This window comes from Macaca fascicularis, chromosome 20, assembly GCF_037993035.2.
Source record: "Macaca fascicularis isolate 582-1 chromosome 20, T2T-MFA8v1.1".
NCBI classification, from domain to species: domain Eukaryota; kingdom Metazoa; phylum Chordata; class Mammalia; order Primates; family Cercopithecidae; genus Macaca; species Macaca fascicularis.
This window is the reverse complement of record NC_088394.1, coordinates 62,505,590-62,519,188: the sequence shown is the minus strand read 5'-3', so window position 1 is coordinate 62,519,188 and position 13,599 is coordinate 62,505,590. Positions and strand designations below refer to the sequence as shown.

Genomic DNA, 13,599 nt, shown 5'->3' with positions numbered 1-13,599 from the left:
AGTCTGGGGTCCCTCCAAGTTGTGATCTAAGCCATTGTCTTAAGGGTTTGACCAAGTCCATGGGACACATCTGGCTCCTGTTGCCAAGGGAGAGCTGGGCAGCAGATGAAAAGGCAGCTGCAGAGTTGACACGCGAGCCTCTGTTGGCGAGTGAAATCTGTGTGAGGAGCCATCCCACTCTGTGCCTGGGAGAGCACGAGTATCTGCTCTGCCCGATATGTAGGCCCCATGGCTCGAGAGGGCCTGTGCCCCTTTTTCCTTGGGCTCCACCACATCAGGCTTTCTGCAGCTGGCGGTCTTTATAGTCTCGAGGGTCTATAGGTTATGAGTTGTTGAGGGGCTAGAAGGGCAAGGGGTGAGGGTCATGGTCCTCTTGGTTGCAAGACAGAGGGGAGGGTTTAGAGGCTGCCTGGGGCTGGGCCCCTGTCTGAAGGAACTGAGGCCTTGCTGCTGCAGAAGTGGCAGTAAATGGGAGAAGGCAGGCGTGGGTCCTGCCTTTTGCCTTGGCTTTGATTCAGGCGCCAGAGGAAGGGCCAGTGTTTGTGCCTATGAACCCCCAGTGGAGCAGAGCAGGGTGGCTGGTGACACTTCTGCTGTCGTTTTGCTCAACCTGGCCACCAATTGTGCAGCTGCGTCTGCCACGGTCTGCCTGAGCCAGGTTTGCTCTTGCAGGGTTGCTTTGTCCGAGTCACTGCCTATGGTCATTGACTATTTTGTCCCCCTCTGCTTGAGACCCTTGGTGGGCGGGGTGTGCCCTGCCCACTCCCGACAGACTGTTTATGTTTCCCTGGCAGGAATACCTGGAAGCAATTCACCATCTCCATGAGGAGTGGCTCATCAAAGGCAGCCTTTTCCCCGTGGCAGCCCCTGTTCTGGTAAGTAAGACTCCCTTACAGGGTACGAGACTATTCTAGAAAGAGGAGTGACCCAGGGAATGTCAGCCATCTTGCAGACAGGGGAGGGCACAGTCCTTTAGAGTTTGACAACTTGGAAGGAGGAAGGTGGGAAGGCTGGTCCTCTCTCTCCTAGTCCCTGTTTCTGGGCTGAGTCTCAGAGTGAGTTGGCCAGACCCAAGGGAAGGCAGTCTGTCAGTGCCATCACACCTGGCGGTTGTCACTGATCCAGCATCTTCAGTGAAGACTGTAGACCCGGGTTTCAGTTTTCACCATTTGGGATGGTGGTTCCTCTGATGTGACCTTCCTTCTTCCGTGGATGACACAGAACCTCATTTCACCTTTGTTTGGTGACTCAGGTCATCAGAAGGAATGTCAGTGTCTGGTCTGGGCTGCCACACGGTGATGCCCTTAGGAAGTGCTGAGGTGTGGAACTGTCTGTCCTACCCACTAATGTCTCTGCATTCCTGTGTTTACTTTTTACAGTAACCCTCCTTTCTCTTGCTGCCATGTATCATTTCTGACTGATATTGATGTATCTGCCCCTGTCAGCATTTCCTCACTTCCCCGTCCTTGTTTTCCAGTTTGCTGTTTCCAGATTTCTTTACTCACACAAATGCACAGTGGCCCAGATGCTCCCAAGAAATGCGGAGTCTGGAGTCCCTCTGAGTCTTGATTGGAGGGAACCTAAGATGGTTACATATACAACATGGGATGGGCTGTGAGGCAGGGCTGTGTGCAAGCTTTTGTGCATGGCTATAGGAACAATGTTTGATGGACTGTGAGGCAGGGCTATGCATCAGCTTTTGTGCGTGGCCATAGGAGCATCTGTTTGGGCTCAAACACTTCTGCTCATGGCTCTTGTAAGCAGTGAGGTTCTGAAAAGTGAGATATTACTGTAGTAGTTTTTTGTTTGTTTGTTTTTGAGACAGAGTCTCGCTCTGTTGCCCGGGCTGGAATGCAGTGATAGTCTCGGCTTGCTGCAACCTCTGCCACCTGGGTTCAAGTGATTCTCTTGCCTCAGCCTCCCGAGTAGCTGGGACTATAGGTGCATGCCACCATGCCTGACTGATTTTTTATATTTTTCGTAGAGATGGGGTTTTGCCATGTCGTCCAGGCTAGTCTCAAACTCCTGGCCTCAAGTGATCTGTCTGCCTCGGCCTCCCAAAATTCTGGGATTACAGGCATGAGCCACTGCACCCAGCCTACTGTAGTAGATTTTTAAATAAGTACAGTTTATTTTTCTCCCTCATTATGAAAAAAAAGGAGGGTAGAAAGTGATGAGGGAAAAAAATCATTCATGAGCTTACAGGGTCTCACTATGTTGCCCAGGCTGGTCTCAAACTCCTGGGCTCATGTCATCTTCAGGTGTCAGCCTCCCAAAGTGCTTGGATAATAGACATGAGCCACCATACCTGGCTCTTATAGTACATTCTTAAGTGAAAACCTCATTGGAAATGTAGATTGCCCTAGAGCTGAGAGCAGTTTGGCTCTAACCTTCCTTTTTATCTGCCTGCAACCTTCTCTGTGCCCCCTGCCCCCTGCTGTTTGCTGCCTGCTTCCATGTCTCTCTCTCCAGCTGTGAAGGGAGGATGCTGCTGAGGTCAGTGCAGCCCTGTGACCCATGTGTCTAATTTCCAGGTGATCGAGGCTGACCACCACATGGAGAGGATGTTACAACTCTTTGAACAAAATCGGGATCGAATATTAACTCCAGAGAATCGGAAGCTTGGCCCATAGGAGGCAGAAGGTCTATGGATCATGTCTGAAAAATGCCTGCTGCTGCCAAGTTAGCTATTATGAGCAATCTGGAAAAACTTGCTCCCAGGAGGGCTTTGTGTCTGGCCGGCTTGATTTTCCTAATGGTCTCATCTCCTTTGCTAGTGTCTTTGTCATAAGTCTCTGGCCCTCGTGGGTAAGTGACAAACGGGACCAATGGGTTTGCCAAGCCCTTTGCTGTTCGCAGCCTCACATTCCCCGGCTGCCTCTTCCAGTGGCTTTGAGCTGCCGAGTTGCTTTCATGAAGCCCTTAGGGAGCGCACCTGCTGTGTGCCTGACGTCCCGCTGGAGCTGTGTACCAATCATCTCAGCCTTCATCAGGAGGCTGAGGTAGGAGTCTTATGTCCCAGGTGAGGAATTTGAAGCTCAGAAAGATTGAGGGCTCCCCAGAGGTCACACAGCCAGTGTGCAGTGGAGCTGGCACCATTCAGACTTTCAGCCAACTCCACAACTTTCCTTTGCCCTGGCTGCCTCCTCCTGAGAGCTGTTCCCCACCGCCCTGCCTCTTCTGGTTGGAGGCTCTCGTGTCTCTTTGGGCAGAGCTGGCAGTGTGTGGAGCCAATAACATTTTCTCAATGTTGAGCAGTTCCCAAGGACAGTCAGCATTTCTAGACTTCCACAAAATTGTGCTGCATTTGACTGGAGCCTGGTGTTCAGTGGTTTCCCCGCCCGAGGCCACTGCAGGCCCATCCACCACGTCCTCCTGTGGATGTTGACGTTAGGAGATTCACACGCTGGCTCCTGAATGGTGCTCTGTCTCCTTGGCGATGAAGGTCCTGCTTCAGCTGCTGCCAACTCCATGTCAGGGAAGTCGCTTTTGGTGTGTGGCTGGTTTGCCCAGAGCCAAGCGGAGGCAAGGGGCAGCCAGCCCTGGCTTCCAAGGCTCCCGTACTATCTGTGTCCTTCTATAAGGAGCTTTACTCTTGGAATTACTGAAAGTCTGTGGCCCAAGGGAGAGATACAAGTGGCCTTAAGTCTTTTTGAAATGTTCTTTCATCCAGGGGAATGCCTCGAGCCATAGAGCCTGAAATCATCTTTGTTGGTTCCGAAAATACCTTAACTTCACTCAGCTGGAACTGCGTTGAAAGCAAGGCTGTCCCTTGGATCAAGCAGAAAACAAGAGAAAGAAAGAATATTCCCTTTGGGGACAGTCTGGAAAACTGGGATTCGCAAATAAAGGCTCTGGAAGCATTGCTAGTCCTGAAGCTTCGGAGGTGGGCAGAGCGAGCTTCAAGAAGACTGGATGCAAACCCTGGGAAGGATTAAGGCTCAACTCTGGAGAAACAGGCCATGGGCTCTCAGAGCAGCCGTTAGCTGTAAATAGAGGTAGCAAGGCCACTCCCAGGCCCCTGTGAGTATGGGCACCTGTACATGCAGTGCTCCGACTCTGCAGAGGTGCCAAGTGACCCTGCTGGGCCAGTCCCAGAGAGTTAAGAAGTCAAGGCCTTCAACTCCTGGTTCTTCCTGTTCGGACCAGTTCTTGTGCCATTGGCAGGATGAGAGGCAGCAGCCAGGCGGGAGCTGTGTCTAGCAGCACCTGTAGCCCATGTGCTGCTAATTAGCTGGAAAACTGGGGAAGGTAGAACCTTTGCTACCGGGAATCTTGACATGTGGGGTCCATCTTGAGAATTTTTAAATGAACAGTCCAATATTTCCCCTAGGCTCATTTTGCGCATCCATTTTGGGGCAAATGTGATTTCTCTTTTTTCCACTTTTTTTTTTTTTTTGCCCAAGGCACAATCTCAAGAGGTCCTGAGAACATGTACCCATGATTTTTCTTTTACTCTGTGATACCCAGTAACTCCTTCACCTAAGCCCTGTTGTTGATTTTGAAGTGCTTCCTGGGCCAGTGATTTTAGCTCCTGCCAGCATCCTTTTGCCAGTAGAGTAATGTGTTTTTATTTTTCAAACCCCATGTTTCCTAACATGGAATGTATGGGTCCAAGAAGAGCCTGCTGTCCTCCCTGCCTTCCACCTTGGAGAGGAGGCTGGGTGCATCAGCAGTGGCCAGGGCAGGTCGCAAAATCCTCCCATCCTAGAGACCATACCTGAAATGGCTGAAGCCAACTTGCACAAGGGCTGCTGTCCCCCTGTGGCAGGCAGGGCTGGTGGGGGCAGGGGCCACAGAGCAGTCATAGACACTGTGGACCGGGGCAGGAGAAGGACAGATGGGACATGGGCACAATGGGGCCTTGTCCTTAGAGCACTGGGGGGTCCTCCCCAGAGGCTCCTGGCCGTGGCTGGGAGGGGCATGGCAGGGCTGGCATCCCTGTAGAGCCAGAGGGGCCACCCAGGGCAGTGACATTCCAGATGTGTTGGGCCCACCTCATCCTTGCTTTGAGACTGTAGTTCCATGGGGACATGAAATCAGTACACGCCAGAACTGCTCAGCTCCTCTACCTCTCGCTGACTTTTTAAAAATGTTGCACGTCATATACATTTTCTTTCAGTTAGCGTTTATTCCAGTTTTTATTTAAGCTTTTTGACTGTACATGTAAAATATGTGATTATAACCATTTAAAAATATCTTATGTACCTGTTTTTTTTGGAAACTAGATAGAAATATATTTATCTTTTACACAAAAGAAGTGTGTAGCGGGGTGGTCTCGGGCTTTGTGGTGGCTTAGGGGCCATCGGGGTCCCAGGCTCTTCCCACCTTTCTCTTTTGGTTCCACCTCTTGGCTCCTGGCTTCCTTCTTCCAGGGCCTGACTGTCCAGGATGGTGCCTGGAGCTCCTGCTCTGGCCACGGTTGGCATCAGAGCCCACTGCTCCCCATCCACACCGTAATCCAGATGCTGATAATGTCCCTTTCCAAGGCATAACTAAGATAAGTTGGAAGGTTCCTACAAGGCTTTGCTAGAGGCCCTGGGAGGTGGGGGAAAGGCAAGAGGGCAGTGGCCACCCGCAGAACCGGTCACATGACCTGGCATCAGCGCTTCGGAGTCCTCTGGGCCTCACCTCCCTCTCCCCTCTGCTCCCATGTCATCCCACCCTCATCCTCACCCTCACCATCCCCGTCCCACACCATAATGTCCCTTGCAAGGCCTAACCCTGTGAGGAATGAAACCACCTTGTCCTTGTTCCAATGACATGAGTGACGGAATTTACAAACGAGTGAATGTGGACCTCTGGAAACATTACCCAGCTTGTTTTTGCCTTTCACTTTCTCTTTCTGCCCCTTTCATTTCCATAGGAGCTCTTCACCTAGATGAGAAGTGTCCTCCCCGCCTGGGGAAATATATCAGTCAGAACAATCTTCCTGCAGACTCGCACCATTAGACCTGGGACGGTGGTGCCATTTAAACCTCAGAGCAGGTAAAAGGTGGTCCTGAAACCTGTCTACCCACAGGGTACTATGGAATCTGAATCACTTCTGTTTTCCTAGAGCCCTGGGGTGGGGAGCTCCCTCAAGTGTTCAAGTATGTGTGGAATGAGGAACACCCATCTCCTTGGCCCTCTCCACCCTGAAGAGTTAGTTATTAAAATAATTGACAAGCTCTTGCAAATGTCAGTCATCCATTGTTCAGAATGGAATAGTAATAATACATCCCTGGCTGCTCTGGGCTTGGCCAGAATTACTCACTGAAGGCCTCAGGGTTACTGGCACACACTTTCTTTTCCTAATAATCCCATCCCCTCAGCTTCCCTAAGGCTGGAGTGAATTTCGTGTTCCTCTAGTTTACATAAGACAGTGAACTTGGCAGAAGCTATCATTAAACAGAAGCTAAGAGAAAGCCTATGTCATGGAATCCAGAATGGGTATTGCCATTTACTGCTGTCCACAGAAGCTGTCTTGAATTTCTTTCTGTGTTTCTTCTTCTTTTTCTGTTTACTAGACTGGGCTCTGGGCTCTGTGGAACACAGGTGTCCTGGGAGATAGTTAATCATTACAAAATATTGGAAACAATCTAAAGATGCATATATAAGAGAGTGGTTAAGTAAACTATTTTCCGTTCACATGATGGAGTACTATGCAGCTGTACAGAAGAATGAGGAAGATCTCTGAATAGATACGAAATAATTTCTAGGACATAAAGTTATATGAAAAAAGCAATGCCCAAATGAGTATCTATAGTTTGCTATAGATACTTTGTATTAGAAAGTAGAGAGTCTGGGTGCAGTGGCTTATGCCTGTAATCCCAGCACTTTGGGAGGTGGGTGGATCACCTGAGGTCAGGAGTTCAAGACCAGCCTGCAACATGACGAAACCCCATCTCTACTAAAAATGCAAAAAAATTAGCCAGGCGTGGTGGTGGGTGCCTGTAATCCCAGCTACTTGAGAGGCTGAGGCAAGAGAATGACTTGAACCCAGGAGGTGGAGGCTGGAGTGAGCCGAGACCACGCCATTGCATTCTAGCTTGGGCAACAAGAATGAAACTCCATCTCGAAAAATAAATTAAAAAAAAAAGCGATAGAAGAAAATAAACAGATGCAAAGGAAATATAGGAAGGACACCCAGAGACAAAATAAGTTGGTAGGAAAAGGCTGGAAAGAAGGAAATGATGGGACTGGGCTACAGGGATGAGAAGGGAATGAAACTTCTCTGAAACATATTTTTATTTTTATTTTTTTGAGACAGGGTCTTACCTGTCGCCCAGGCTGGAGTGCAGTGGTGTGTTCTTGGCTCACTGCAGCTCCGCCTCCCGGGCTCAAGTGATTCTCACGCCTCAGCCTCCTGAGTAGCTGGGATTACAGGTGTGCGCCACCACGCCTGGCTAATTTTTGTCCTTTTAGTAGAGACGGGGTTTCCCCGGGTTGGCCTGGCTGGTCTCAAACTCCTGACCTCAGGTGACATGCCCGCCTTGGTCTCCCAAAGGGCTGGGATGAGTGAACCACTGTGCCCAGCCTGAAATGTCTTTTTCTATAACTGTGACTGTTACATACTGTGATATAGCAATGTTTCACATACCTTTCACATACTGCCAAAATAAATAAGAGCAACCAGGATGTAGGGAAAACAGAAAACAAGATGAACTCCACTATACCACAGGTGAGTAACATAACCATACTGAAGGGGCAGGAAAGAACAGAACTAACATATAACGATGGAAAACAGTGTCTTTACTGGATATGGTAAGAGTAAAGGCAAAAATTTCTGAACATAAAAGTTATAGTATAGTTATTAAAAGTGTTTCTCGACCATGCACGGTGGCTCACGCCTGTAATCCCAGCACTTTGGGAGGCCAGGGTGGGTGGATCACCTGAGGTCAGGAGTTAGAGACCAGCCTGACCAACATGGTGAAACCCTGTCTCTACTAAAAATACAAAAATTAGCCAGGTGTGGTGGTACACGCCTGTAATTCCAGCTATGTCGGGAGGCTGAGGCATGACAATTGCTTGAACCCAGGAGGCAGATGTTGCAATGGGCAAAAAAAAAAAAGCTGTTTCTCACAGGAGTATAGGTTAGTGATTCTGAAACTATGTATACTAAAGTTGAACAAACAAGTAAATAGATTGTGGACTATGAGGGCTGGATTTCTTATTGTTAGTGAAAGAGGTTATAAATAATAGAGAGGGGGCTAGAATAAGCCCTGTGGTGCTGTGTTAGAATAGGAGATGTCAGTCTAAACTCATGATTTTAAAATTTTAGGCTCTAGTGGCTCACCCTTGTAATCCCAGCACTTCAGGAGGCCAAGGCAGGTGAATTGCTTGAGCCCAGGAGTTAGAGATCAGCCTGGGCAACATGGCAAAACCCCGTCTCTACAAAAAATACAAAAATTAGCCAGGTGTGATGGTGTGTGCCTGTAGTCCCAGCTACTTGGGAGGCTGCGGTGTGAGAATAGATTGAGTCCAGGGGTTCAAGGCTGCAGAGAGCTGTGATTGTACCACTGCACTCCAGCCTGGGTAACTAAGCAAGTGCCTGTCTCTAAATAAATAATAAATAAAATTATATATAGATGGATACAGAAATATAGATCTGTGTGTATGTTTATGTGTGCTTAGTACACATACCTGTGTTTCCTAGCTCTGTCCTGAGTGGGTCTAGAAGCAATGGCACCCAGTAACAGTGAGCACACCTGGTACCCAGTTCTTGGTCTCTAAACATCATTCTCCTGTAAAAGGAACCAGGGCTCCTAGGAGATGTGGTTGATTCCAGGGATGCCACAGGGGAATGACAAGATGAGCCTGGAATATCTTGTGGTGCTAGAAAGAAGGTGCAGGGGGGTCGGGGGTGATGAAACCATGTCAAGGGAATGGAGCTTGCCTGAAGTTCCTAATGGCCAAAGCTGGAACAGTTTGAGGAAAAAATAAATTACGATAGTATTGGATTCTAACACATAGACTAAAATAAATATCCATGAATCCATGCTGCTATAAATAAACAATTGAAGAAATAAACAGGGAAGAAAGGGAGTGCTTCCTTATGATAGATTTCCAGTTAATACACATAAAAGGCAAGAGAGAAACAGAGACTTGCCATTACACAAACACCACAGTTAAAAATATCACAGGCCAGGTGCGGTGGCTCATGCCTGTAATCCCAGCACTTTGGGAGGCCGAAGTGGGTAGATCATGAAGTCAGGAGATCCAGACCATCCTGGCTAACACAGTGAAACCCCGTCTCTACTAAAAATGCAAAAAAAATTAGCTGGGTATGGTGGTAGGCGCCTGTAGTCCCAGCTACTCTGGAGGCTGACGCAGGAGAATGGCGTGAACCTGGGAGGTGAAGCTTGCAGTGAGCCGAGATCGTGCCATTGCACTCCAGCCTGGGCGACAGAACGAGACTGCCTAAAATATATATATATATACACACACACACACACACACACACACACATATATATATACAACACACACACACATATATACACATATATATATACACACACACAAGATTTACCTGTCGATACTAAAATTAGTGGACAGAAGTTTGAGGAGAAACAAGATTTGCATAGTTTCTGTTTTCTGCAATATTATTTATCAAGTAAAAAGGGAAAGAAAGTAACTAATTTGACAGTGGAGATGGCAACCCCATAGATACCAGCTTAATAAGTGATCAAGGTAAAAAGACGTAGTGACATCATGAAGCCTTTACGAAGACGCATTGAGGACAGCATCATTTTTTTTTTTCCTTTTGAGACAGGGTCTCGCTCTGTCACCCAGGCTGGAATACAGTGGCACAATCACAGCTCACTGCAGCCTCGACCTCCTGGGCTCAGGTGATCTTCCTCAGCTTCCTGGGGAGCTGGGGCTACAGGTGCATGCCACCAGGCCTGGATAATTTTTGGTATTTTTTGTAGAGTAGGGCTTTTGTCATGTTGCCCAGGCTAGACTCTAACTGAGCTCAAGTGATCTGCCTGCCTTGGCCTCTGAAAGTGCTGGGATTACCGTGTGAGCCATTGTGCCTGGTAGTATCTTTTTTTTTTGGTGTGGTATCCTTGCCAGAAATGCATACTTGACTCCAGTAATAAGAAAGCACCAGACAAACCCAAATGGAGGGCCATTCAACAAAATAACTGATTGGAAAAAGCTCTTTAAAAGCACCAAGGTCATGTTAGACAGGGAAAAAACTGAAGAACTATTATAGACTGGAGGAGACAAAGGAAAATATATAAATACAATGTGGGGTCCTGGATAGGCTCCTGAATAGAGAAAGGATATTAATAGAACACTGGGAAACTTAAATAATGTTTGTAATATAGTTAATAACATTGTATCAATATTAATTTCCTGTTCTTGATTGTTATATTATGATTACATAAGATGTCAACTTCGGTGCAATGTGGGATCCTGTATATGCTCCTGGAGTAGAGAAAGGATATTAATGGAATACTGGGAAACTTAAATAATGTTTGTAGTATAGTTAATAACATTGTATCAATATTAATTTCCTGTTGTTGATCATTATACTATGGTTACATAAGATGTCAGCTTCAGGAGAAGCAGGGCCAGGAGTGGAAAGGAGTTCTTTGTACTATTTTGCAACTTTTCTCTCGGTCTAAAATTAGTTAGAATAACACCCTTCATGGGAAATAAAGGCAAAGCACAACACTGTAAATATTACAATCCCAAATGTTTAATATATGCGTATATAGAAAAAAGACTGGGAGGAATTGCAGGAATCTGGTGACGTTGGGTATCTCTGAATGGTGGAAATTATGGTAATGTTTGCTTTTGTTTTCATATTCATCTGTACTTTTTAAGTTTTCTGCTCATTTGATGGTTTAATATGATGGATCCTTGGAAATAATGGTGAATGAGACAAGATGAAGTTTAACTCTCATGGAGTTTATCTTCTAATGGGGGGAAATGGAAAATGAATACATGAGTTCAAATCTTTGTGCAGAAAATTAAACTAAGCTGATGTGATAGAGGGTTGGTCAGAGGGGGCCTCTCTGAGAAGGTGACGTTTAAGGGGAGATGTGAATAACAAGAAAGAGAACATGGCAGGGTGGGGTAGGGAGACAGAGCAGAGGGAACAGTCTGTGCAGAGGCTGGGAATAGGGCCAGGCTCAGCATGTTCCAGAACCTTGCAGAAGCCAGGGTGGCTTTGGCTACAGTGGACATTGGGGAAGGGACCTGAGATGAGTTCAGAGGGGAAGTGAGAGGCTGAGCCTGGGACTTGATATGGCCTCAGGTACCCCTGGAGGGAACTGAACACATGAGGATCATGATCAAATGTAGGGTTTTTTTTTTTTTTAAACATTTTTATTTTATTATTATTATTTTTAAATATATAGAGATGGAGTCTTTCTGTGTTGCCCAGGCTGGTCCCAAAATCCTGGACTCAAGCAATCCTCCCACCTTAGCTTCCCAAAGTGCTGGTATTACAGGCATGTGCCACCATGCAGAGCCCTAATGTAGGTTTTAACAGAATCCTTCAGCATTTGGGTGGAGCACAGGCTGCAGAAGGCTGGCAGCCTCCAGGGACGTGAGTGAGAGACGATGGTGAATTTGATTACTGTGGAAGGAGGTGGGAAGGGGTTGGATTCAGACTCTCTTGTGAAAGAGAGGAGCTAGGAATTGGATGAAGGATGTGATAGAGAGAGAAAGCGGGGGGAGGAGGAGAGAGAGAGAGGAGAGAGAGAGATGTCAGTCAGGGATGATGTCTGCATTGGATTGGAGTGAGTGAGTGGATGATGGACGCTTTGACCCAGATGGGGAATGTGGGAGGGGCAGGCTTAGTGAAGTGAGCAAAAGTTCTGTTTTGGTTTGGAATAAGCATGCTTATTATGTTAATGGTCAGAAAAGAATGAATAAAAATGAAAAATAATTAGCTCGCCTTTCCTGCCTCTGGAATCCTTGGCCTAAGTTGCTCTCCCAGGCTCCTTTGCTGCAGGTCAGGTGCCCTGGGGGATGTGCCTTGGAGTGGCTGTCATGGTTCCAAGCTGATGCAGCCTCTTGCCTCATCTTTCTCCTGAGATTGCTGACCTGTTCTGCCTCTTGATCAGCCTGTTCTTCCCCCCGCCCCCCATTTATTTATTTTTATTTTAAGAGACAGGGTCTCACTCTGTCATCCAGGCTGGAGTGCAGTGGTGTAATCATGGCTCACTCCTGCCTTGAGCTCCTGGGCTCAAGCATTCCTCCCATCTCAGCCTCCTGAGTAGCTAAGACTACATGGCTGGCTGATTTAAAAATATTTTTTTATAGGGACAAGGTCTTGCTATGTTGTCCGGGCTGGTCTCAAACTCCTGGGCTCAAGTGATCCTCCCGTCTTGGCCTCCCAAAGTGCTGGGATTATAGGTATGAGCCACCGCACCTGGCCCGACTTGTTTTTGATGTTCCTGATGGGGGCTTGTGGCTGGGGTGTGGCTCCCTCACTTTCCCCATAATGCTCTACACCCTGACAGCTCTCCAGCTTGGCTGTGGGCTACCAGATGCTGTGCTAAGTGATTAGGATGGATGGATGGATGGATGAATGGATGGTTGCATGGATGAATGGCTGGCTGGATAGAAGGAAGGAAGGAAGGAAGGAAGGAGGGAAGGATCGAGGGAGGGAGGGTGGGAGGTGGGGATGGATGGATGGAAGAATGGATGGATGGATGGTTGGATGGAAGGAAGGAAGGCAGGAAGGAAGGAAAGGAAGGGAAGGAAGGAAGGATCAAGGGCAGGAGAGAGGTGGGAGGCAGGGATGAATGGACAGTTGGATGGAGGGAAGGAAGGATCAAGGGAGGGAGGGAGGATGGAAGGCAGGGATGGATGGATGGTTGGATGGATGAGTGGGTGATTAACCAGTGTGCCCTGTGCTGCCCAGTGCATACTGCTTCCTGATTTGTGTCTCAAAAATCCTGTGTAGGGGCTATCTTAGTGGACAACTCTCTCTGACTTGGATGGAGGTGGAGCCAAAGCTTTTAAAATCCTTCCAGCCTGAGGCCTTATCTTGGTCTTAAGGACTGAAAGTGGTGTGGTTATATGCTCAGTTTCAGGGAGAGCAAAGGCAGGTACCAACATTTATTACACACCTGCTTTGCACCCTGAAGGGACCTTCACCTATTTAATGTTTCCCATTTCACAGATGGGAAGCCCGAGAGGCCGTCCCTGGGTTAGTGACACCTGCCACCGCATAGAGAAGCCCCTGGTTGGAGGAGGATGCACTCTGTTGGGATCTCAATGAGGAATGACTAAGGACATGTGTATATGCATGTGCCGTGCTGAATGTACCCACTTGTGTGCATGTGTGCATGTATATGTGTACATAAAGGGGCAGGAGATGGCAGGTAGAGGGGGTGCCCCCACTCCTGGTTGGAGAGCAGGCATGAGAGCTGACCCTGAGCTCCCAACAAATTAGCCGAGAGAAAAGGGAGGCCAATAGTGGATCCTAGATGAATTAAGGGTGTACTACACATCCAGTTGTCTACACATCTCTGCCCTCTTTATTTGCACTGTGACTGGTGGAATGGGTCTGAAGGCTGCTGAGGGAAGCAGCTGCTCAGAGCTGCAGGATGACTTACCCAGGGTCACACAACTGAGCTGGGACATGAAGGGG

At 47.8% G+C, this 13,599-nt stretch overlaps 1 protein-coding gene across 5 annotated transcripts in view; it reads left to right on the top strand.

Moving 5' to 3' along the window:
- Nucleotides 1–5,196, top strand: part of TK2 (thymidine kinase 2) — a 42,904-nt gene extending 37,708 nt beyond the window's left edge. For 3 of the 5 annotated variants that reach the window (XM_065537084.2, XM_015442719.4, XM_015442721.4), the window contains exons 9-10: nucleotides 795–875; nucleotides 2,535–5,196. In XM_065537084.2, the coding sequence (XP_065393156.1) occupies nucleotides 795–875; nucleotides 2,535–2,633 (180 nt within the window). In that variant the 3' untranslated portion in view covers nucleotides 2,634–5,196. The remainder of the gene's footprint in view (nucleotides 1–794; nucleotides 876–2,534) is intronic. The other 2 variants (XR_001487416.4, XM_074027245.1) reach the window with 2 other exon arrangements.
- Nucleotides 5,197–13,599: the final 8,403 nt, after the last annotated feature.